At 41.2% G+C, this 26235-nt stretch overlaps 1 protein-coding gene across 3 annotated transcripts; it reads left to right on the top strand.

The window, feature by feature from the left end:
* The first annotated feature begins 12 nt into the window (after nt 1-12).
* On the top strand, nt 13-26235 carry PARVG (parvin gamma). 3 transcript variants are annotated; one of them, XM_068402125.1, is made up of 14 exons: nt 13-184; nt 6024-6125; nt 6632-6696; nt 8216-8272; nt 9626-9728; nt 10781-10921; nt 11329-11444; nt 13370-13425; nt 14320-14342; nt 16430-16491; nt 16603-16671; nt 17860-17961; nt 21674-21746; nt 23655-26235. In XM_068402125.1, the coding sequence occupies exons 2-14, from the start codon at nt 6047-6049 to the stop codon at nt 23732-23734; spliced, it is 1026 nt and encodes a 341-aa protein (XP_068258226.1). In that variant the 5' UTR covers nt 13-184; nt 6024-6046; the 3' UTR covers nt 23735-26235. The 3 variants fall into 3 exon arrangements, with proteins under 3 accessions (XP_068258226.1, XP_068258228.1, XP_068258229.1); XM_068402127.1 differs by lacking the exon at nt 8216-8272; XM_068402128.1 differs by lacking the exons at nt 13-184; nt 6024-6125; nt 6632-6696; nt 8216-8272 and adding an exon at nt 8300-8401.

The raw sequence follows: 26235 nt of genomic DNA, 5'->3' as shown, positions 1-26235 counted from the left end.
TCCGCACGGCACGACTTCCCCGTCGCATACCCTGTGTGCTTCGCGTGGCCCTGCATGGGCAGCTGCAGCTTCGGCGCGGGACGGTCCGAGCCCGGGAGTCAGTCCCCTCTCCCCATAAATTTCATTGCGCCTGCTGTGAGAAGATCTTGGAAGAGCTTTTGGAGAATTACTGAAGGAGAGAATAGTAAGTTTGGGAAAAGGGACTCTTCTGGGTGCTCTTTTAAATTTTTATTTTAACTGTAAGACTTTCTGTGTCTGCGTGGATTGTTCTTGCTAAGACAACATCTCTTCTGATGTTAATGAGCAAAAATGGCTCTTGAAAGGTCTAGTACTAAACAAGGAAGTAAAAGTAAGTTTAAAACTGGGCATACATATTATCTTTTTTTTTAATTATTTATTTTTTAATTCTCATTTTCTGAAGGCAGAAATATTACTATTATCATCAACATTCCCAGTTTGTTTTTGTTCCCTCCTTTGTGTGATCTATTTAGGCAACTGTTCCTAGGAAATGTGTTTGAGCTAATGTAGAGTAGGGCTTTTGTCTTTTCAAACAGGAAATAAAACAGTTGAAACAATTTGGTAACGTTAAGTAAAGTGCCTTGTGTATATTCTACAGCTAGTTTGTATGCCAGAGACCGCTGGTAGCTCTTTAATGCTTTATATTGTATATCAGGGATATCTGGGAGCCAGACTGGTTGAAGACTCACGGAGGAAAAGTGCGCTGATACGACCCAACTAGAGAATTAGTTGTTTTATTGGTAGTTGTGGGATTACAATGTTGTGCAATAATCTAGCTCTTGGCCTAGGAAAAATTCACTTATTGGCTGCCTCAGCATGTGGCATGGGAAAAATAAAACACCTCTTGACTTTAAAACAACAAGCCTGTACATCTATGACATTCTCAGAGAATGAAGAACCAAATGATGCCATTTCATTTGAATAGTCAATAATTAAACCTCAATTTTATTTAAAAATGTCATCATGAAATGCCTCTACAATCAGTATTCAAGCAGTTGTCTCCTACAATGATCTCTTCTCCAAATGCTGATAAATGATGAGTGCAGGAGGATGGAGGCTGGAAAAAACAGCATGTCAGTCACAGGTCTGAATAGAAAATTTGAACGATGGGCTGCAGAGGCTGGTTGCAGCAAACATGGAAGCTTGCATGTGAGAACCAAGGCTTCCATCCCTTCCTATTTCTCATTAAACAGCTAACCCCATGAAAGTGTCCAAACCCAGTCATGTTCCATTTTATGTTGTTTCTGCAGTATGTTATTCTTTGAAAGGCTGCTGTCTAGGACCAAGCCTCACAGAAATGCAGCTTGCCACATGAAGGACTGTTTGTGAATGTTAATTATTAGTAATAAGCAGAGAGTCTATTAAATACTAAGGAACTGCAGTTTTCAGGCTCAAAAATGGCTGTCGATAAATGTGAGGTGAAATACATGGGGGGAAAACAATACTAGCTCTACAGGTAAATGACGGGCTCTGAGTGGTGTGTTGCTATTTAGGAATAAGATCTTGGGGATACAATAGATAGTTCCATTAAAGTGTCAGCTTGGCGCTCAGCGGTGATCAAAAAGCAAACAGCGTTAGGAATTAAGAGGAGAGGAACAGAACAACACTGTGAACGCTGTGGTTCCCAGAGCTTCAAAAAAGGCTGTGATAGTGCTGGAGAGAGTTCAGAAAAGGATGACCAGGATGATCAAAGGTACTACGGAGTGGTGTCCCTGTGAAGGATGACTAAGATGTAGGCTGTGCTTCCTCAGTTACGGAAAGAGATGACTGTTGAGGGTGCTGGATAATAACACAGAAGTAATATGGAGTAGTAACACAGTGACATGATGAATGTGATCAATTGGTCTCCTTTGTATTGTGTGTAGTGGGGAGCTTCAGGGGAAGGTGGCAGGTCAGAGCAAGCAACAGGAGATGGCTTTACCTTGCATGAAGCACTATGCTCTTCAGCTCCTCACTGATGAATGATGGGAGATAACACGTATTTGAGGGGTGAATGGGAGGTTCATGGGAAGTAAATGTCTTGACAGCTTCTAATTACCAGGATCCCAGTTTTGATTTAGGAAGGCTGAGCTGCAGGCTTTTGAAGTGTTTTAGGGAAGTATCTGTACATGCTTGCTCTGTTTATGTTTTTTTTTTCCCCCTAAGCTTCTGCTTTTGGGTGCTGCAAGGGACTGGATACTAGGCAAGCTAGTCTTACCCAGTATAGCAGTTTTAACGCTCTGACTGAGTAGGACACACAGGATGAGGCCTTAGAGGATATTAACTATTGCAAATTCTTAATTTCAAGCCTTTTCTTACAGGCTTCCAAGTTTTAAAGAGTGGCTTCTGATGTTTGGGTTCCTTGGCCAAACAGAGACCAAGGATGTGGCAGGCAGTACACATCACTTTGATGTGTAAATGGTAAAAGGAAGTAAGAGATACACAAGTTGAGTATTGCAGCAAAGCTGAGTTAGTGTAAGTTGTGGTTTACACAGGCGATTACAGAAGACTTATGAGCAGGACTTCCAAGGCATAACGCTGTCAGAAACCTGATTTAAAAGTAAGTTGTCCTTAGGTTGCTCTGTATTAATTAACTTTTCTCTCTCAGTTAATTTCATCTGGGCAGTCTAACCTCAAATAGTTCAGTTGTTCCTCAGGCACTAAATGACTTTATTTCTCCTATCTTATTTTACCAAGCACCTTTTTAGAGACAGCATTCAGTTTTGCAGCCACCATAATGAAACTAATTCTCTCATGACCCTTTCCCCTAGTGGCTTGCTGGGAATTTTGTGCCTAATTTGTTTTACCAGACTGTGCACAAGTATCCAATTGCTATTTTCTACCAATATTCTTGGCTTGGCAAAATCCGTCTTAAAATGCATGTTCGTAAGGCACTTTGGCTGGAGCCTTTAATAAATATGTGAGAGAGAGCCTGCAAAGCAGCACCATGCTGTTTGGCGTATAAAGCTATCAAGGAGAGAAACGTCACTTTGGAGATCTTCTATGGGCAGCATGCAACAGCATTGGCAGCAGCTGCCTTGCTCCACTCTCCTTACAGGGCTGGGTCATTATAGCTTCTCACTTCAGGCACCTGTGGTAGCAGCTGAGGCTGTCTCTTTGGTAAGAGAATGGAGGTGGTAACTGGAAAATGCAAGCCAGGGCTGGACCCTTGTTTAAATGCTCTGGATTGCTCTTTAGAGGTACCATGTCCATTCATTACATAGGGAGCCTTGAGAGACAGGGCTCCTAATACAGGCATCTCTGGTAGACAGTAGGAGCCCTCTCCTGTCTGAACTTCTAAGATGGGGCATCTTGCTTTCTGTTAAAAAGGAACAAAAAGAGTCAGCCTCCCCCCTCCTACAGTGGCCCTGCAGCACTGAACTTCAGAGAGAAGGGAGAGCATTTCCCATCCACAAACAGGTAGCACTCCCAATTAGAGAGCAGAGCAGCAGTCCGTCTTGCCATGTACCCTACATCCAGCAGCATCTGGGATTTGATGATTCAGAGGAGTGTAAAAAGTCTTCCTGGTCATCATATTGTTGTCTCCTCTGCTCTGGCTTTCATAGATTTTAGGACTGTTGGGAAAGATGAGATCTCTTACTCATGCTAGTACAGATGCTGCCATGACACAAACTGTATGCTGCCATGATTGTCCAGGGGTCAGAGCTGTGATCCTTCTGTAGTTACCTCCACCTCTATAGGCAACCATTTATTTGTACAGTTGCAATATACAACTCTGATTTCTTGCACTTAAATCAACATACATTTCGTTTAATAAAAAGCCATCTTACTTCTTGCATGGTTGGATGGCTGGGCCCAAAGAGTTGTGGTGAATGGAGTTAAATCCAGTTGGCGGCCGGTCACAAGTGGTGTTCCCCAGGGCTCAGTACTGGGGCCAGTTCTCTTTAATATCTTTATCAGTGATCTGGATGAGGGGATCAAGTGCACCTTCAGTAAGTTTGCAGATGACACCAAGTTGATATGCTTGAGGGTAGGAAGACTCTGCAGATCTCTCTGCAGAGCCTGGATTGATGGGCTGAGGCCAACTGTATGAGGTTCAACAAGGCTAAGTGCTGGGTCCTGCACTTGGGGCACAACAATCCAATGCAATGCTACAGGCTTGGGGAAGAGTGGCTGGAAAGCTGCCTGGTGAAAAGGACCCGGGGGTGTTGGTTGACAGCCTGCTGAATATGAGCTGGCAGTGTGCCCAGGTGGCCAAAAAGGCCAAAAGCATCCTGGCTTGTATCAGAAATAGTGTGGCCAGCAGGACTAGGGAGTGATCATCTGCCTGTACTCAGCACTGGTGAGGCTACACATCAAATTCTGTCTTCAGTTTTGGGCCCCTCACTACAAGAAAGACATTGAGGTGCTGGAAAGAGTCCAAAGAAGGGCAATAAAGCTGGTGAAGTGTCTAGAGCACAAGTTTTATGAGGAGCAGCTGAGGGAACCGGGGTTGTTTAGTCTGGAAAAAAAAAGGAGGCTCACAGGAGGCCTTATTGATGTCTACAACTACCTGAAAGGAGACTGTAGCGAGGTGAGTGTCGGTCTCTTCTCCCAAGTAACAAATGATAGGATGAGAGGAAATGACCTCAAGTTGCATCAGGGGAGCGTTAGATTGGATATTAGGAAAAAATTCTTCACCAAAAGGGTTGTCAAGCATCGGAACAGGCTGCCCAGGCAAGTGGTGGAGTCACCATCTCTGGAAGTATTTCAAAGACGAGTAGATGTGGTGCTTAGGGATATGGTTTTGTGGGGGACTTGGCAGGGCTAGGTTTGCATTTGGACTTGATGATATTAAAGGTCTTTTCCAACATAAATGATTCTATGATTCTATAATACACTTTGTAAAAGAGACTGTTCACATTCTACTCTCTGTAACTTTTTATTGAGTTTCAGTCTTTGCTAAGCTAAAGCATCCTAGTTTTTTAGTCTTGTGGACTTGACTGAAAAACCTTTATGCAAACATTAAGATTGCAAAAGCAAGCACTTAAAACTGAACATTTCCTACCATGTAAGCTGCCTGTAGAGCCTGGCTTTATCTTTTGAGTTGTCTGTGTAGGCAGTGTGGCACAGCCTTACATACGGTTAAAAAATCAGACTCATCTCCACTTGCACTGTGGTTTGAGTCATGGCTTCTAGAAGAATGGGAGATATCATTGCCAGCCTCTTATTCGTAGATAGTTGCTGGTGACAGAGATTAACTTCAGCTGGGTGTTTGGTAGGACAGTGCATGTAGATGGCTGTGCAGCCTCTCCACCCAGCTCTGACAGCCCTATTCCTTTCTCTGCCTTCTGCTCTCCTCCAACACGACTCCTAGCTGTTTTGGAAAACCTCGCCCACAGTTTTGTGTTTGTTGGCAAGGTATTTTCACCGCTGTATTGTGTATTGTCATTCTGCTTTCATTTGAGGACATCCGGGTTGAGAAGGAAAGTCGTTCTCCAATCTGTATTTAAAATAAAAAAAATCTTTGAGAAGCCATGCAACTTAATCTTAACATGAAGGTGGGATTGTCTATCCAGAAACATGTCATTGTTACCCCACATCTATACCAGCAGGTCTAGTAAAGGAAACTGCTTATATTTATAAGCTTGTCTCAGTAATTTAACTACTGTATTCTTGATTTAATACTTCTTAAGCATTGGTCATTTTTATAGCAGATATCCATTGATACATAGGAACTGAATGCTTTTTCATTTCATTTGAAATGGGATTTTACTAATCTAATTCAGATGAAACAGAATTAGATGGAATTAAGGCAAGTTTTAGTACTTCAGGGCTTCTTTCCTACATTTTGAAGATTAACAGAAAAGAAAGGAAAGTTCTTTTTAGCTTCTTTTTCTTTACACACATTTAAATACATTTTCAGATTTACTTTAAAAAGCAATCCACCAGTCGTGTAACTGAACTGAACTGAAATAGTAGCTGAATAAAACCCTTCAGTTTGTGTGTTTGTTTTGTTCTTAGCACTAATTTTGATCTTTACAGGCCTTTACTCATGTTTCTTTTCCCCCCCATATTTTTACCAGTTTACCAGGAGTGAGAAAAGACAATGGACCCAGACTTCTTAAATGTGTTTACACAGCCTGCTACACTTAATCAGTTCCTAGCTGAGAATGTCATTGCTCAAGGTATGTACTTTATGAACCAGGACAGAAGAAGGTCCAAAGAATGACCCGAAGAACCATGCAGAAAATGTGCAGTACAAATGAATCATGTATTTTTCAGCAGTGGTCCCATGGTTTTATCAGCACTGAGTAAGCTCTGTGTGTGTAATTTGGCTGCTGACTCTAGAGGCAGATCATGAAGAAGCAACACAAATTGTAGCTGTTTCTTTAACTGAAATTTAAATTTCACACGTAAGGATCTGACCAAGTTTGTTTTCCTCTTTCCAGAATTGTCCATCTAGATCTTACTGATTTTAATTACATTGAAGCATAATTGCCAACAGCAGTCTTAATAGTCTGATATACCATTTTCTTGCTCGTAAGGAATCAGTTAAAATAAAAAATGACAGTGTTTCCACATATGGCAGTTAGTGGTACTGAGTAATATTAAACTGATAGCAGATTTTACTGCAAACTTGCATTACTTATATCTGACAATTGTAATGGATTTTGTTTGCTTCCTTTCATAGGTGAGAAGAAGAAACTCATAAAACCAACCTCAAGCAACAATGCCAAATTGGAAGAATTAAAACTGGTACCATTTATTTTACTATATTGTTTAACTCTCACCTCAAGTTGTTTTAACGTGTTCTGTTAATGCTCAGCCCTGTAAATTACCCAACTCTTTGGCCCCAGTCCCCCACTCTCTATGGATGGGGACGAGCTCTGCTTTTGGCGGTTGGGCTCCACCCAAGTAAGCCAGAGCTTTTGCTTAAGCACAGTGCCAGGATGGCTGGGGCCGAACAGGACCAAGCTTCAAAAGCCTGCATCAGCCAAGAGTGGTCACTACTGTGTGTAAAGTGGAGTGTAGATTTAAAAAGTGAGTTTCTTCTTATATGCTACCTCTTCTAACTTGGGATGTATGGATGAGCCACACCAGAAGTACCCAGTTGCTACTTCATTGTAATAATAGTGTAATAGCAATGAGAATCCAGCTGGAACCATGGGCAGCAGTCTTCTGTCTTGTCTTCTACCTCCGGTGGCAGCTGGCTCAGCTGCGATGCAGCCTGACGAGGATAGCGTAGAGCAGAGGGAGAAGGGTTGAAGGGTATGCAAGTCACCAAGAATTCAGGAGAAAAGCTTTCAAGCTGTTGTATGGTTCATTATCTGCTTGCGGTAACTGTGAAGGATGAATCCTATTTCATGGGAAAGTGCTTTATTTCCAAGTAATTTTGAAAGTCTCCCCTGTGCATTCAATCACCGTGTTTCTCTATTGGCACAGCCCAGGGGAAGACTTGTGTACTGAAATTTCCTGGAAGAAAAGTGGCATGTCTCTTATGAGAGCAGCACTTCTTGCATTATGGAGATAACTAAAATTGTTATAAATATTATGAAAACCAGCTTAGACTATGTGCTGATATATGTATTATATGGCATTCATAAATCCATAAATATGTGCGTTTCTATATTACATTTTCTTAAACCTTCGTGCACATTTGGTCAAAAAGATTTAATTTTTGTGTCAGGTTTTCACAATGTTTTTATACAAAAGAGAAAATCTGAAAGATGGTGCTGCAAAATGCAATTATGCTGTCTACAGAGGCACTGAATTTGTTCTTTCCAGACTGCCAAAAATGAAGAGCTTTCCTCAGTTTCTGAAGATTTCTGTGAGCTTCAGTGCTTAATCCATTTCCCATCAGAGACTCCTGAAACTATGTTCTTCACTGTCTAATTTCTTGTCTTTGGATGATGAGGAGGTGGAGAGTGGGTCCCAAGGGAGACTGAGTCCTCTGGGTGCCTGTCGGTGCCACTGATTGCCTTCTTAATCTAAAGAGTTCATGGCTGCTCTAGAGAAGAGATTGGGATGGAGAGGAGGACAGGGAGGTATCTTCAAGGGAAGAATAAGGGAAGTAAAGAAACTCACTTGGGAGAAAGACTGTTCCACTGCATTTTCATTTTGAGGTGGCTTTGGGGAACTAAGAAATGTGAAATGGCTCACTGTAGTTACTATAAATATCAAACTGCATGTAAAATAGAAGATGGTTACACTTGGAAGCCAGTAGCAAACTTCTTGAAGTATTCCTTTTCTCCTTTCCCTATTTACTCATTTTTAGACACAACGCTCTGCTCTGCAGCTGAGTGGGGCCCCAACAACTGGACTGAAGGCAGAGGTGTGTGAGCTGCGGGCTGTGGATGTGGCTGTTTAGAGCTGAGATAGCAAACGAGGGATCTCGTAGATCTGTACTCAGCAGTACTTTCTGCTTTTCCAACTTCCATCTGGTTGTACCGTTATGTTTGAGGTACTGTTCTATCCCTCACACATCTGAAGCATCTCCAGGTCTTAACCTGCAAGCATTAGCTGAGGAGCACAGCTTTCTGCTGTAGAAAATTCTTGTTAGTCCTTAGCTGAGGAAGTATATTACAAACACTTTGACAGCTTCTCAGTTCAGGCAAGTGCCAGCACAAGGCATTTTGCTTCTTGTGCCATTTCAAGCATCTTAGAGATATAGCGGGTTTTTTTCAAACTGCTTTTTACATTTCTGTTAATGTTGGCGAACTTACAGGGATCTGCTATGAATTTTCTCCTCTACTTACAGCGTCTGAGAAGGGTATTATCCACACAACAAACTCCAGACACTCACTTGTAGCAATAGTAGCAATGCAAGCAATACCTATGCCTCTTCCGAGAGATTCTTGTTAACAGCCAGCTGGGGCTACTGTTTTCAGTTCTGCTTCAGCAGGTCATCTTCCCTTTCTATCAACATATGTGAGTAAAACACATGCTTGGGGAAGTGCTGAGGAGCTCCTTTGGTCTCCTGTGTGGGAGCACAGTGCTCAAGGAAGGGGCTGCAGGGCCAAGGGATGTAACTGGGAATGTGTTTCCTTTCCAGTTGTAGCCAGCCCTTGGCTTCCTGAGCAGCTTCCGCTTGCAAAGGCAGGAAGGATATGGGAAAGGGTGGTGGGAGGACTGCCACCTAAGAAAGTGAAATAAACAAAATGCTTTTTTCCTCCCCAAAAGGTGTTTGGAGACAGATTAGTACAAAATTTCACAAAGGTAAAGAAAACAAAAATAGGAGAGAAAAGGGAGGAGTGCTAGTAACATGGATGACTACAAGAAGCAACCAAGCAACCAACAGAATGAGTGAAATCTCTTCTTAGAAACTTCGGTCTGATGGTTGAATTTGTGATGTCTAATGAAGGCAGGGGTTGGGAGTGTACTCTGCAGCCTTTTTCGTGATGGAAGCGGGAGTAGGGTCTGTCTCTCCACCTGTATTAACTATTTCTACAAAATTCATAGGAATATAACTTGAGACCTCTGTCTCACTTAAAAATTAGGGAGAACTAACTGATACTTAACTTCCCTTTAAAAAACAGCCAAAAAGCACAAAGGAAGTGGAGGCTGAAAGTAAACCAAGATGTGAGATAAGGAACTAAAGAGAAAGGTGAAACACAATATAGCACTGAGTGCTATACTATCTAAACAACAAGAATATAATTGCCAGTTGCTTTGTTTTCCTCCGCAGTTATTGATTGACTGGATTAACACAACTCTGAAAGAGGAACACATAGTAGTTAAAAGTCTGGAAGAAGATCTGTATGATGGGCTGGTACTTCATCATCTGTTGGGTAAGCTGCTGCTTTGAATTTAGCTCACAAACACATCATGGAGGAACTTTCAGATCAGAGAACAGACCTCACAAATTGCAATAGCAGCGATCCGCTGGAGTCTCGCTTCTCACAAACGGAGAAAGCACTACACTGTGAACCGTCTGTGATAATTGCAATTCTGAACAATTGCCTGATGATCCCCTATTGTTTTTATATAATTATTTTTCTTCTAAGAAAGTCTTTTTACCTGCTGGTTAACATAATAAAAAGGTTAACTTTGAAGTCTGAAATTACAGTGCATGTGAAGGGAAGGAGGGCTTCGTAAGCCAGGAGCACAAAGGTGATTTGTGATTCTACTAGAAACATTGGATGGAATCAGCACTATAATATATATGGTTTTCTGCTTTAAAAAAATAATAAAAAGTTCTAGGTCTAAAGCATTGGGCTGGAACTGGAACTGATGAAAATGTAAGAGGCTCTCTACACTACAGGGTGCTTGTATAAAGATGTGACCTCTTGGAACAGCATGCTGGTCTGTTTCTATTTCTCCATCTCTCCTGTCCTACTTCATTTTTCTTTTTCCTTTCACTCTCTTTGAGGATGTCTTTCAAATCGTATCTCCTTTTCACCAAGGCTGAGGGCAGCAGCGTGAACAGGATTGGCTTATTTTCATAGTTTACTTGCCTAAGCTGGGATTTCTTCTATATATGTGAGTTGATGTTACCTTTCTACACTATCTATAAGAAAGATTCACTTGTTGGATTCCTGTAGCTTCCACTAGGAAAAGGAGGAACGTGGAGTGCTAGGGTTGGGGGATGCTGCTGCAAGGAATGACTTGAGTCATTTCCCATTTGCAGAGCTTCACTGATTTTACTGAGGCTTTCAAAGAGCGCAGGAGTTTAACAAGACATACAGCTGTGGGGTGTGGGTCTGTGGAAGCTATTGGGTGGTGTTGAACATTTAAAACAAGACTTTGTGTGCTTTGCTGTCATTTTATGTTTGTGATTTTTTTTTTTTTTCCTATGGTGGTATTAAAATACATCCTTCTTCCTGTGGACTCTCTGTCAAAGAAAACCTAGGATCTCTCAAGCTGGATGTTGACAAGATTGCATTAACAGAAAAAAAACAGCGACAGAAACTCTCTGTGATTCTGGAAGCTGTGGCTAAGTGTTTGCAACTGGAAGAAAGTCAGCTGAAATGGAGTGTGGAATGTAGGTGCAGAAGTGAAATTGGAGAAAATTACCCATCACGGGGCTTCCTCACGAGGCAAAGGGGTTCCAGAACAGTAATTGAACAACCTGTTTTCAATTACTAGTTGAATCAGAAGTGAGACAGGAATATCTGACCTTGACTGGGTCATTCAAGCTGCATCCTCTTAAGTGTGTGGCTTGTGGACCACTTAACAGCCCTCAGTGTCTGTGTGTATGTCTCACAAAAAGGACTATTAAGGTGTGGTATTGCTGAATTGTGATATTATATAAACCCCAATCTGATGTCCCACCTGTGGTATGGCCCTCCATGACTTTGGGATCCTATACGCAGGGAGAATTTATGATAGTAGAGTGAAGTTTGCTTGGTTTGCACACTAAACATTGTTTTCTTTCTTTACATGGAATAGCTATCTTGGCAAAGGACTTACTGAGCACACTGCATCTTCTGGTTGCAATAGCAAAGCACTTCAAACCCAACCTGGCCATGCCTTCAAATGTTCAAGTGGAAACAATCACCATTGAGGTAATTATAGTTTCAATATTTGTTACAGATCCTAAAGACCTTTCACAAGACTAATTTGCTTAGAATTAAGGAGAAATGTGTGTGCAGCTGTGAAAGAGATACTTGTATTTTCTGTGAACTGTGCCTTTTAATTTCTGAGTTTGCTGGACTAAACTGTCATTTTGTTCTCAGTTCAAATACTGTATCTTTAAATGGGTAGAAACACTATGCTGTTTTTTCTTTGATGAAAAAAAGGAATGGTCCAAACTGAAAACAGCTGTTGATCTCTGTAAAGAAGAAAAAGAAGAAATTCTGCTGTTACTATCTCTAAGTGTTTTAAAATAGAAGCCTGCACTCATAAATTGTGACACTGATTTAATGCTGAGGATTTGTTTCTTTAGGGGAAGAGAGTTTTTACTCCCTTTCCATTGGGGTTACATTTTGATATTTTTCTCTGCAAGCTGAGATCTAGATGCTTTCTTCCTCTATTTTGTTTCTTAAAGTCAACTCTGGGACTTTAGGAGAACATCAAATATCCCGCAGTTTGGGATATAATTGCAAAAACTAGCACCACTGAAGCATGCCCTTGAGCTACTTGTGTCACTTTAGGAGGTTTAAAAGTGTGCTGGAGGGACAGCTTCTTATGGGACTTGGTTCTTCAAAGGTAGCTGTTGTGGCCCTGTCCCAGCCGAGCGCTTCAGCAAAGGAGTGGTCTCTCTGGTATCTAATGGGAGTCCAGATTGTGCATTGCTGCCCCACGCTCCTGTTGCGTGGGTCTGATCAGTGACTCTGAGGAAAGCAGCTCTCCATCTAGTGCCTTATGAGGCTGCGAGTGTCTCAGCTGCGCAGAAATTCGGAGCGATTATCTGTGAAACCGCAGCATCGGAAAGGGCTGTTAACCCTGAGCAAGAGAGGAGCGGCAATGGAGACAATGGGGTTGTGGTAGTGAGCTGGTTCCCTGTAGAACTCAATGCCCCTCATGGGAACAGTAATCATTAGGTCAAAAGTCAGGAAAGCCCATGAAGGCACAGCTCAGAAGAGGGGTCGAGGGCAGGAAGGGGGAAATGCTGAGGAAGTCCATAGGAGACCAGAGAAGGCCTGCCTTTCTACGACATGTGCCTGCAGGAAGGACCTGCTTTTTCCCTGGTGGGGCTGGGTGTGCTCCTCTTCAGTGATGAGTTTACCCAAGGGAGTTGACTCAGTATGTAAACAGAGGGTGTTTTCTACTGCCTAAAAGGGGAGAGCAGCAAACACCAAAGACTCTTCTGTGATAAGAGGTGCTTGCCAGGTACCTGAATAAAGCAGCAAGCACGCCCATCCTCTCCTGTTTCTTCGGGTTGTCGGTTGGGTTGAAGCACTGTTTTTTTGATGTTTTGTGGAGTACTAGGATTTATATAGGAACAAAGATATATATATTACATAGAGGACATAAGTAAACATCCCAGGTGGCTTCAGAAATAGTAAGAATTGCCAGCCTAAATCTAAACAACCCACCAAACCTAAGTCCTCTTGCCGGGGGGATTCATTGATGGGTGGCAGGCCATGCCGTGAGGTGGTTATAAGGCAGAGGTGACCACCTCCAGTGCTGTAAAACTGAAGAGTCCTTAATGCAGTGAGGTGCGCAAGGAAATTGTTGCCTGCCCAAAGCAGCATGATGCATTCATCAAGTCTCCAGGTGAACATGCAAGCCTCTGAACTTCACTGTTTGAGGGACCACATACTTCTTTCACTTTCTCTGGTGGGGAAGTAGGTAACTTCTGGTTGAAGAGTGAAGATAGCAGAAAGGAACAGCAACCTCTCAAAGTATCTGTACTAATTATACTGGATTTCTTGAATAAATGCCCTCTGGTAGTCATTTAAGGCAGCAAACAGGTCATGAAAGCCTCATTAATGCTTACAGATTTTTTGTGTAACAAAACCAAAAATATTTATTGTCTTTTCAACAGAACACCTCTAGAGGATTAAAGACAGCAAATGCGGTGGAATATATCACAGAAAACAAGTAAGAGGGGATATACCTGGTTTTTACACTGTCAGTCAGAATGGGAATATTGTGGGTGTTTTCCCCCTTAGGAAAAATAGCTGGGGTCATGATGATGACAAAAAACATAAACGTAGGCATGCATATGCATGCGAACTGTTTCTCTGATTTCTTTCCTTTTTTTTTCCTGTTCAGATTTGGTATTATGGTATAATACCCTTCTTTACTCTTTATGTAAACTTCCCTAAAATAGTGCGCATGACTATTTCTGAGGCTTAGTGTTTGTCATTGCCATGGAATATAACAACAAATATAATAATAAAAGTCGAGTACTGTCAAGTTACCTGTGCCAGACTAAACTGGAAATTTTCTAAAGCCACAGTGGTTTAAATCTTCTTTAATTTATTGTTATTATGTCATTAAATAAAGAGAAAAGAGGCAGTTCTTTTCTTATTTTACTGTGAAAGAAAGGTTTGAGCTTGCTGAGTTTGTGAAGTACTGTCATTATTAAAAGAATTAAGTAGTAGGATACTATTTATATACTGAGAAAATACGGACATCATTCCAAGAACTAGAAACAGATTATTTTACTATTATCTTTTATATGCTAGAACATCTTCAAACTCTAATATCATGAGCAGCTTATTGGAAGAGGATATTATGGATTGTGCTTATAAAATAAATGTTCATTGGTCTGTGGGCCAGTTAAAATCTCATATAGTTCTCAGATTCTAGACGGATATGCAGTGTACTTAAAAATGTCTGTTGGAAAGTTACTCTGACATAAAGTTAATGGTGCTTTGTACTGTGTCTCCTGCTTTACAAGATAGCTGATGGCCCAGATAAGATTCACTTATGAATAAGATTAGAGCTGCTGAATGCTTTTCTAATTCTTGCTTTTTATTGCACTTTTAGAGAGAATTTAGAAGCGCAGTCAAGTAAGTACTGGCATTGCCAAGTTCGGTGTTTCATTATTACCTCCTATTATACACCACATTCTGATCCATTTTTGCCTCATGATAAAATCAGTATGCTTCCACTAGAGTTAGTGGAGATTCGTGTATTTCTCCTAGTGTTTTTCTCCAAATGTCTTCTGGTAATGTGTGTTCATATCAACACAACATAGTTTGGAAATTGGGTGGTCACTTTGCCCATGGACTACAGGCAACAGATGGGAGGTGAGACAAGAAAAGAAACAGTGGGTTTATGTCCCAGCAGAGAAGACCTGCCTGGGGACAAAGTATGTCTTGGATTTACACATTGTCCTCGTTCACTGTTGCAACTATTTATGAGCATAATGGCTTGAGAATTGTGCTTCTTGTTGCTACCAGTTCCAATGTAGTTTCCTTTCTGCAGTTTGCAAATGAGGTTTTGAAATCTACTGGTACTCGATTATGGATGGCAGCTCAATAAAACCAGTGTCCCCACAGTTTTTACCCTTAGGGATTTTGAGGGGTGTGAAACACTTGAGGTGAAAAAATGTTCACGTGTGCAGAGCCTGCAGGCGGTCTGGGCACTGCTCAGGCTTCAGTGTGAGCTGCTCTTTCTTGCTGCAAAGGAGCACGTTGCATCCCCAGTGAATCAAGGCAACCATTTTAATTCTCTGCTGTGCCCTTATGTTATCATTTTCATCCTTTGCAGTGGTGCAAACTGTATCATTTAATATATATTTATCACTTATTCCACTGAGTGGTCTCTAGTGTAGGCTGAAATTGTGAAAAAAACCAAACAAACAAACCTGTAATTAGGAGTTTCTTCCAGTAGCCTGATTCTGGTGAGAAGAGAAATCTGCAATTCACTCTTCAAAATGCTCATGCGCTCTCATTTTTGACACAGCTTGCTTAACAGAGCAATCCCAAAGCAGGCTCCAGAAGAGGGCTCTCTACTTTGCGAGACCGTTGCAGGTTTCAGACAGTTGCTCAATGATTTTGATTGATGGATTCCCCTCTTCCCTGACATTGCTCCTGCAGCAACCCCCTAACAGGGAGAACAGAGAAGCCCAAGGAAACCCTTTTGCAGTGGAGGCTTCTGTGTCGCTGGCTTTTGGGAGGAATCTTCCTCCAGCAAAGCTGCCTTTGCTTTCCTGCACTGTAGAAACTGGTTCTCCATTTAGTTATGCTGCCAGAGTGCCCTTGATTTTTAAGCGTGTTTTAAATGCTTTGTTCATGCTTGAATCAGAGCAGTCTTGTGGCCAGGTTACCATGAGGAGATGTATCCTGCTCTCACTAAACCTGAGCAGAAAATGGAGGTAAGGATGAGCATTCACACGGACTTCGATGAATCTTATCTGTAAACTTGTGCTAGTTGTCCGGTGCAGCGCTGCTGGCACCGGCCCAGTGCCTGCCTTTTAACTGTTTGGCAGCACTGGTCATTTTTGAGGTCCATGAATTTTCAGAGGAAGGGCAGTGTCTCCAAACTCCATATCTAGTTTGTGGTTTTTTGAAGGAAGGGGGCTGTTTTTCTGCAAAGTTGATGTAACTGACGTTTCTGTTGGGGGAGAGCAGAAAAATGTATAGCTCTTCTTCTCTGCTTACAATATTTTATCCCAGAGGTTCGGGGCTAAAAAAACATACCTGAAAAGTGATAAACTGTAGAGATGCGAAATTTACCCATTGCTGACTGGTGGCAGAACAAATCTTGAGAACCTCTGCAGGTGAGGATTACAAAGCTGAATGAAGTAAATTGTTTTCTCTTGCGTAGTCAAGCTGAAGGGAAGACTGTCACCGTGTCCTCTGATAAATACAAAAGCCGGATTTTTTCCCATCTCTCTGAGTCTCCTCTGGAGAGATTCAAAACCCGCCTGGACACGACCCTGTGTAATGTGCTCTAGGGGAATCTGCTTTGGCAGGGGGTTGGACTAGATGATCTCCAGAGGTCCCTTCCAACCCTTAACCATTCTGTGATTCTGTGACTCTTTTCCTCCTTGGCTTATAAGGTGTGAACACCTTTCTCTTTCTGGAGCCACTTTAAACCTCTGATGTGACAGTTATTTCAAATAATACCAATTAATGTTGTTTTGATACAGAAGGTGATGCCTTTGATGAGTTATTTAGCCGTGCTCCAGATAAACTGGATGCAGTAAAGAAGGTAATTTACTTTTTTAATAGACATGAAAATTTGTAAGGTAAAACATAATTCATGACTTCACTGAAAAAAGTTCTTTTCTTCCACCCTCTCCTCCCCTGCTGTTTTCTTTAGGTATTTTTGCAATTTGTCAACCAGCATGTTGGAAAATTAGGATTAAATGTGAAAGACATCGAATCTCAGGTATCCTGCTCTAAGCTGCATGTTAACCATGTTTTGTCAGCCATTTGAGTGTTTCCTCTCACCATTAGGATTCCTCCTTTTTGTTATAGTAGTTTGAAACTTGGCAAGATAACAATTATTTCTAGCTTCAGGTTAAGAGATCAGGCTTCATTCTCTGAAATTTCTGAAGCTAATAAGTAATGAAAAAATACAGCTTTGTATTGAATGCTGCCCTTTGTAATGCAACAGGGAGTAATTTTCAGAGTCTGCCCAGCTCCTGTGGGTGCTCTTTCTGTCACGACGGAAATAAAGGTGTTCTGACAATTAAACTGAAAGCCAAGTTGGTTGCCGGTGCTTAGTGATTTTTAATGCTGGATTTGCTTCACAGTAGGCAGGCCTGATTTTCATTACATTTCAAAGTCCCATCCTCTGAATGTCAGGCTGCTTTAGAGTCCATGAAATCGCAAAAGAAGTGCTCGTTAGGTACCTCAGGATCACCTCCCTGGGCGCCGGTGAAGAGAGGCACAACCGCACCTCCGCTGTCCTCCTTCGCTGCCTCCTGGTAGGGCGGACGGCAGCTCACTCGGAGCTGGGGTGCTGCAGCATCCTCCCCACCCCTCTCCAGGGAGTGAGTGAGCGATGGGAAATTAGCTCGGGGACATCCCTCATGGCTTTTTCTTTCCCTGCTTCTGCAGACGCGCACGCAATAACTGCGGGAGAAATCAGCCCACAGCTCTTGCTTTGCTCCAGGCATTCAAAACCTCAGTGCAGTGGTGGTCCCTGCGATTTATGCCATGCAGATGAAAAGCGGAGCTGTGCTATGATGCTCTTTTGGGTTTTCCTGGTGGGCAACTGTGAGACAGGAAGTTTTGCAAGTTGTTTTGTTGTAAATCTCAGGCACTAGGCACAATTTTCTTTTATTGATAGTTATGCATTTGTTGCTTGTGGTCGTCTGAAGTCTCTTCACGTCTGGAATAGTTTGTTTTAATAGCTGTCCTTTTACAAGGTTGTATTTTTACTAATGTGAACTTGGTAGCCTTATGTAGCTAAATACAAAGTTCACTGTAGAAGGAGTTGAGGGAGCTGAGTCATTAGGCTGGCTGCTTGTCAGAGTATCATTTAAGTTCCTTTATTGATAGAATGGCATTTAACTGAGTAATTTACTAAAGGCCAACGTAATAAATAATATTCAGATCATTCTTCATCCAGTTTGCAGATGGAGTTATCTTACTTCTGTTAATTGGACAACTGGAGGGTTACTTTCTGAATTTAAGGGATTTCTTCCTGACTCCAGCCAGCACCACAGAGATGGTAGGTTGTTATTTAACTACTTAGAGCTTGATGCTTCAAACATCTTGTGTATTTAATGCTTCCATATGTCAGTGAAGAGCTCTGCCTCTTGCTTTAACTGCTGCTGCTGCGTATGAAGTCACATGCACGCAGTGTTTGCAGGATGGTGGTTTGGGGCAGTACAAATGCACGCACTCGGTGCTGTTAAAATACCTTGGAACAGGTTGGTGACTTCTTCAAAATTATTATCTCATGGGAGGCAAAATGTTGTTACTTGCGTTTGCTAGGCAGATACATCCTTCTGAAGTCTTCCGGTGAAATACAGAGGCTCTGTGTGGCAGGGAATTGGTATGCTATCTCCTACAAGTCTGTCCTGCAAACATTATTTTAAGTGGTTGACACCTCTTGCATAACAGAACTGGATCCCTGTAGGTTTCCTTACATTTTCCTAAAAATATACCTTAATCAAGACATGACCAGAACATTTTGAAGGCTCCCTCTGTGCTTAGAAAGCTCTTGAGAATTTACATCTTTTCCTGCCCCAAGGCTGGGAGCTGTAACCTACACAGCCAGACTTGCTTGACTCCTTTTTCAACCTCTACCAGGCAGATTTCATCAGTGCTTTAAAAGAAAAAGGTGGCATCAGCCAGAAGGGAGTGCATGCTGGGCTGACGGTGTAAATGCCTCCTCCACAGGTCTAGGATGTTGAAATATTTTGAAATATTTTGAAATATTTGAGATATCAAATTGTCTCTGGCGTGGGTGGAGATTTTTCATTTAGGTCACTAAATAGCTCTGAAAATCTTGAAACTGTAGCTATTTTTGCTAGGTTATATTCAGTCTGAAGGTGAAACGTCAGATCCTTTTTGCTTGAGAGCTGCCTGAGAAGGGAATCTCCTGGCGTGGTTTGCATTACAGCTTCCCCACACAGACAAGGCTTTTGTCTGATTCCTGACCTCCACACAGTTAATCTCCCTGGGCAATATTTATTTGTAATTAAAATTCTCAGAGGTCCTGTATTAATTAATAAATACTCCCGTGGAGCTTTTCATCAAAACATTTAAAAGCACAATTGTCTAGACCGGGGTTCAAATTTTGTCAAAAATTCATTGCTGTCAGTTGATGACTATTTAAGGTATTAGGAAAATTCAAATTTTTTTAAATCTAAGTTGATTGAGAATGGGGAAAATATATTTTGAAGAGTTGAATCAAGCAAAATCAAAACATTTCCTTGCAGTTGTTTTTGTTCTCTTTCTGCTCCTCCACTCAGTTTTCAAAATTGTTTTCTCCGGTCCATTGACTTGGGAATAAATTTTTTAAATTTCCATTAACTTTATTCAGAGGGAGTCATTGAAGTTTTTTTTAATTTAAAATTTCATAGGTAACCTTTTTCTTTTTGGATCAGCCTCACAGATATCTTTCAAGAAATGAGATACCCCTACATTTTAGGGTCAAATCAGAGCTCAGACTTGCATATGCTGGTCACTGGCCTCAGAGAAGTATATAATGGGGTTGGGTACTGGTTCAGTACTATTCTCTACATCCTAGTAATTTCGTTTTAGCAAGGTTACTTCCAAGTACTGGACTTATTGTTGAACGGTTTTTCAAAGTGGTATTTACCATTTGTTTCTCTTCAGATGTTCATTACAAGATGAAAAGCGGGATGACAATATAACTAAAAATACTGAGCGACCATAGTTCAACTGTCATGGGTACATAAAATACGTCTTTCAATTCCCCTGTGCTTTCTAGCTCCCTGTCATTTTAGATGTTAATTGGTACAGTAAAGTATGAAAATGTAACCTTTGCTGAGATTTAAAACACATCATTTGTGTTATAAAAATGGTGACAACCACACGCACCGTTATGATCGGTGTGGTGCATCAAATTTCATTTCAGCAGAAAGCTTGAGGTTCAAAGCTGGTATGTACACCTCATGAAAAGCAAGGAGGGGTAACTGGGATGGAAGCAGTGACAGTGAGGAGGAAATAGAAACAAGAAATAGGGAGGGCAGGAGCCCGTGTTAGAGGGACAGGAGGGGTGAGGAAAGCAGGAGCAGAAATTTGGGAGGTGACCCACCTGCAGGTGCAAGAAGACAACACTGCACGTGGGGCAGGTTTGTTGCTGTTTTTCTGGGTGTTTATTACCAAAAAATGAGGTTTACAAGTAACTGTAAAGTAAAACCAGCTCTGGGCACCCGTGTGTAGAAAAGTATGTATTCTGAGGCAAAGAATATAATCACAAAATAGATCAGGCTGAAATTAGGGGTGAACTTGTGTAGCCAGGAGAAGAGGAAGAAGATGAAGAAGGGCTCTTGTGCTTATGAAAACTGCGTGAACTCGATACTTTTGCCAAAACAGTCCCAGAGCTGAAATACCCCAAATGTCCTGACCTCTGGCCAATTGTAAATCCTAGAGAATTGTCCAGCTCTTTTGAGTCTGGAAGTGCAGCTGGATGAAACAACCTATTTTTCTAGGTTGCCTTTCTTTGGTAATTATCCGTGTTTCTGTCTGAGGATTTATTTTGAAATCTGCATGTTACCATTCCTTGCAAATCTCATACGTGTTACAGAGAGGGAAATGTGCCCCTTTTACCTATGCTGGTTCATCATGGAAACATTTGATTTATTCATTCCAATCAGAAAATTGTGTAGATCTCTATGAGCTTAAGCTCTCATGTCTACTGGCTATCAGAGGAAGAAAACAAGCCTGAATCCAAACTGTCAGTCTCAGTTACTTGTAAACCAGAGAACCAGGTAAAACATAAATCTACCGCTTCACTTCAGAGCACAGTTTTTGCTTGGCTTATGTGTGGGTGACTCCTGTGCTTATTGTCAGAAGGTAACAGGGAACAGCATGGCAGCAGTTACGATGTACCTCCCAAAGGATAAATTGCTCGGGAGCCTCAGGAATATATGAAGAGACAATTTGAAGTTTGTTCAGGTCATGTTACTTCATTAGAGGAAGGGAGCTTGCTAATTACGAGGCAAGTAAACAACTGCCCTTAAGCTGTAGGAAGCTAGTAATGGGATGTTATATTACTTTAAAAAAATCATTCATGACTACTGCATATGCATGTGAGGCTGCTTTTATGTGGGAAAGGGAGAGAAAAACAAGTGAGGAAAAATCAGGAAAAAGACCCCAGCCTTCACTTATGGACATGTGCTTAATTTCTCATGAGTACAATTAAGTATGTCACCATTGCTCTTATCATGTATAGATGTCTTCGTATGTTAAAGCATAATCTTCTAGCTCACAAATATAGCTGAACAGGAGATTTCTAATCTGTAATTCTGAATGAAATACAGAGAACTCTTTCCTTATGTATTTTTTGTTTGTTCCGAATGTGGTAAGCATATGGGCATTGTTAAAAAAGTAGAAATAAATTCCATGCATCTATTAGATCCAGTTATGAATCTAGCCTCTTTCCCCAGTGGAACCATCCATTAACACAAGACTTCCACATGAAAGGTCTATTTTTAAATAAATAGATTCTTCTGCCCACCTCATGGGATAAGTTTTGTTGGAGATGGATTTTACATCCGATTTTATATGATAATTGGTAGAAATTCTGAAGAGCACTTCATCAAAACTAAGGTGATGAATATGATTACGTATTTATGAATCAGTATCTTCAGCTACTGGAGAAATGCTTCTTAAAACATCCTGGCCACTGCACCGTGGGTGGAAAATATTTTCTGTTACATTGATCTCTCTATCTCTCTCATCAACAGCTTCACAATGTTAACCTTGCATTGGACTTGCTGACAGATGGAGGTCTTCTGAATTTTTCTGTGAACTCTGAAGGTGAGTCATGACTTAGAGACTTGTCTGGAATAGAATTGCTAATAACCTGGCTTAGCAAAAGTTAGGGTAATTGAAGAAAGTAGGTTCTGCAGTGTGATGCTGACACATTGCATTATATGGCTGCCCCATAACTACTCATTAAGAATGAATAGCAATAAAGCTGAGAATTGTTTTGAATAATCGTTATTCCTATACTAAAAATGTTGGATTGTTATAAGTTTAGTAACTTTGCACTAAACTTAAACTGTTTGGTAAGTCAGTATTTGTTAAAGATTTAAAACAATGGCAGCTCCTAGGGAAATTACAGCAGCTGAGCTGGAGGGAAAACTATTTTCCTATCTATCTCATAAAAACTTTTAGTGTGTTAAAAACAAGCTTGTTTCATGTGGGAAGATACCTCACAGAATATGTCCTGAAAATCAGAAACACTGACCGCTCTGTTCAAACACAGAAAAGCTGGTGGGTCAATCTCCTGAATGTGAAATTCATAGGTTTTAAGTTGCTATTCTGCCTAGTTCAGACCTAGGAGCCGAATATTGATCTCCTACATCCAAGTGAATGCTTTCATTGCTGAGTCAATGTACATGCATGTTCCTCTCTCTTGCCCCACCACAAAAAAAAAAAAGTTTCCTTTGGATGAGTCCAACTTTCCAATTAAAAAATGCTCCACAGAAAAATTTTTGACCAGCTCCTGGTGGGATGAGGGAGGTGGCTACATTAATGGATGGTCCTGTGACTGCTTAGCCTGGCCTCTTGCAGGGCACGTAACCTCACCCCATCATTCCTCCATCAAGCTCAAAAGCCTGTTGTTGAATAAGGAAGTCAAATCTTTATTAAAAATAAAAAGCATTATCTCTTCCCCTGTTAGTTATTCATAAGCAAGTGGGTGCATGTGTTTAGTACGTAACCCATGGCGTGATGGAGAGGGAGGATAGAATTTAGGACTTTCTTTGGTTTTTCTTTTGTTTTCTTTTTCCGCTAATGCTTTGGTGATGTTGGCAGTTTGCGTAACAGGCATGCGCGAATTGTGGGCTTTTTGCCATATGGCACAGAACTAGGACTTTGGAAAGATATTTATGTTAAGTTTGAAAAGAGTAATCTGCGTGAGCTCAGGTCTCCATGCTGAGATCTACCTTTTGTATGAAAGGAGTTAACCCTGTGCTTTCTTCCCTTCCCTCTGGCTATTCTGCTCTGCCTCAAATACAGAGTTGATCAGTATAAGAAATACTGGTCCTTTAACTTCACTGGGAAAATCCTCATCTAGTGATTGAGTTTAATATGGTTTAGGGGTACTTATTACAGCTACACTATTTAGACTGTTCAAGGGTCTCATTTACTAGTGTTTCATTGTTAGTCTTTCTCACGGTGATTTAAAGCTCTGTAAGAAGAACAGTAAACCCTCTAAATCAGCTACTCTCTTCCATTGCAATTATTAAATACAAGATCCGTTTGTTTAGCCAAGAACATGGAAGCTGAAAACTAAATGAAAAAAAGAAAACAGCCAACAGCGGCAAAACATGATGGAAACATTACAACCAAAAAATAAAGTGTGAGGTAATTACCAACATGTTTCCTGCCATAGAAGAATCATAAAAAACTAAAGTCCTATTAAATAATCTACTCTATTCTCTGCTAGTGAAGAATTATTTCTTACTATGCATTATTTATCCTGTCTTCCAGCAAGATAGTGCAGTGAAATGTCCCTTTTCTTTAAGTTCATTTAATAAATAAATAACTTGCTAGCTCTGTAGTTCCTGTTTTGCTTCTTGTTACAATTAGATTGTCTAAGTTCACGTTATAATTGGGGAAAGGTGGAAGATTGTCTTTGGCAGTTGCAGTCTATTTCTGTTCCAGGGATTTCTAATACTTCCCATCTGGTTTTGTTGTTTCTGGTTTGTGTATCCACAGATATTGTGAACGGAGATATGAAGGCTACAATGCGGATTCTGTATTGCTTGTATTCCAAATACAAGACCAAAGAAACATGAAGAGCAAGGCCAAGAGTTTGGGCTTTTTTTTTTCCTTTTTTTTTTTCTTTTTTTTTCTTTTTTTTCTAGCATGTCATGGCCTGATTTTTGGATTCCCAGCTCTGTTTGCCACTGTTTAGGCGCATGCACTTGTGTTTGACACTTGCTGTATTAACATTGTATATGCAAGTATATATTCATGCAAGGTTTCACATACACAGCCTGAGTAACTGTAAGTATGTGTGTGTTCAGGGCCAGTGTACTGTGTAATTCTGTGGCTGTAGTGCTTGCTCCAGACCCTGTCTCTTGTTCTGTCTGAGCCCCCCTAATGCTGCAGAGAAGTGCAATGTGTGTTTATTCTAGAATCTGGTTTCTTCACTTCTGGAGATGAATTTGGAAGCTGTTATTGCAACTTCCCCACTTCCCTGCTTCTGATTCATGCTGGAAAATAGAGAGGTGAAAGACCCATCATGGCATCTCTGGGAAGACTGCAGACACACTTGAAGCTCAGGGTCAAAACCTTCTTTAGGCAGGTGGCCAGCTGTTGTCAGACGAGAGGATATGGATTGGACACCAAATGAATAGGTAGCAGAAATGAAATCTGAATTTATGAAGTGTTTGATAAAAGTTTCACCATTTGCCTGCTTGAATATGGAAAAGGGACCCTGAGTAACATGCTGATGTGGGGCTGTCTGTCATGGATGGGAGTAGTGAAACTCTCAGCTTCTGCCACTTCTGACAGCATACTCATGCTGTGGGGACTCTCAAACTCCTCTGAGACTCTCTTAGCTGAATTTGTCCAGCGACCGTCCCCAAGCATCCCAGCAGCCCCCTTGGGATGCAGCGAGACCAGCCGCAATTTATGTTAGCTGTCACCCTTGGTCTTTCTTGGGAGTCTTAAATGAGAATTCCTTCAAAACTACCATCTACTCCCCTGACCTTAAAATTATGTCATGTTTGTGTTGCATAAAGCTTGAGATCTAATTAAAAAAAAAAAGATGTTTTGATATTATTTTGGCTTCCATCTAAACTGATTTAATTTCCTGTCATCAGTGACTCTGACATTTGATCTCTGATCTGCTCCTCCATCTGTGTGTTAAGGGCAAACCAAAGCTCGCCTGGTGCGAGTGCTGACATTTACAGATGAGAATTTGTTGTGTCTACTTCTGGATCACACAGCCCAAGAAGGATCCTTAGATAGCAGTGCTGATAAGTCTTTGAGTCCTGCCTTTGAAAATGGTAATACCTCACAGCTGCTGGAGGGAAGAGTTCTGCAAACTGCCCTGAGCCGAATCCTTTTTGCACCAATCATTACCGTGTTGTGTTTTTACAGAGAAAAATCCAATGTGTGGTGCCAATGAGCTACAAGAAGAGCAGCTTGCATCTCTAGCAAACGTTAGTTGTGTGTGCTGTTTCGAATGATTTAAGTCAGAAATACTTGTTTTTTCATGTTCAAGTCTCCATAGGTATCTTGCTTTATTCCTTAATGGGCTTCAAACAATCAGCTGGGAGACCTGAGACATTTGTTCTTACTTCACAGATCCCTGCCACCGTTGCTGTAACATGGCAAGTGGATTGTGGAATAAATCATGACTGAGCAGATAAAACCGGGATGTGTCTTGTGGAGAGCAGGGATGAGGGGGCAGGAGGGTGTTTGGTGGTGATACGGTGGCAGCATGGCCTTCTCCACCGAGGAAGCCAACCTGAATCTCTTCCCCTGTGCTGGTGACCAGAAGTCATTTCCAGTGCGTGACTTTAGGCATAACCTAGAGGCTATAAAAAAGTCAGCAGTGGGGGGATTAGCTGGTGCTGCCCTGGTCAGGTGGTTATTACTGCTCAAGGAAACAGCTGGATTTTTCTCTGAGTGTTCGGAGTTTTCAGGTCCACTCCTCCAGCATAAGTAAATCCTGTGCTTGTACTTCTGCACACTCTTGGCAGGGGAAGTCTAGTTCTTGGTATTTAATAAATTAAAGGATCATATTCCCTTCACAACACCAGTTCGCCTAAACCTGTTATGAACAAGTCATTCTTTTGAAAACACGGGAAAAAATGACAGATAATGTGCTTGAATCAAAAATACAGCAACACCAAAAATGAATGTTTTAATCCGTTTTTTATGCTGTGAGCCAATTTGTAACATGCTTGATGGCTCTGAACACTTTGATAAAGAGCCTGTGTTTGATCCTAAAACACGCTACAGAATTTTACTAATCCATCATACAGGCAGCTACTCCATAAATTGGTGTAGAATATACAAGTGCACTGTTTATATTGAGATGTAGTCACAGGCTTGGCATAGCTTTAATAGTAAATATGAAGTGACAGAGCTAAAAAGGATATTCCAACACTATGATACTGGGAAAATAAGAAATATGTATTATTCTCAGATTTTACTTTTGCCTTACATCAAGATAACCTGCTTCCCTTTTTTCTTATAAATATGAGTTAGTGAAAAACAAAACCACTTACTGTTTAAGCTGGCAAATTACCTATGATATTTTGAATAAACTAAGTTCTCTCTA

Source organism: Nyctibius grandis, chromosome 5 (assembly GCF_013368605.1).
Source record: "Nyctibius grandis isolate bNycGra1 chromosome 5, bNycGra1.pri, whole genome shotgun sequence".
Lineage (NCBI taxonomy): Eukaryota > Metazoa > Chordata > Aves > Nyctibiiformes > Nyctibiidae > Nyctibius > Nyctibius grandis.
Note: the sequence above shows the minus strand (reverse complement) of the source record. Positions and strands in the feature narration are given on the sequence as shown.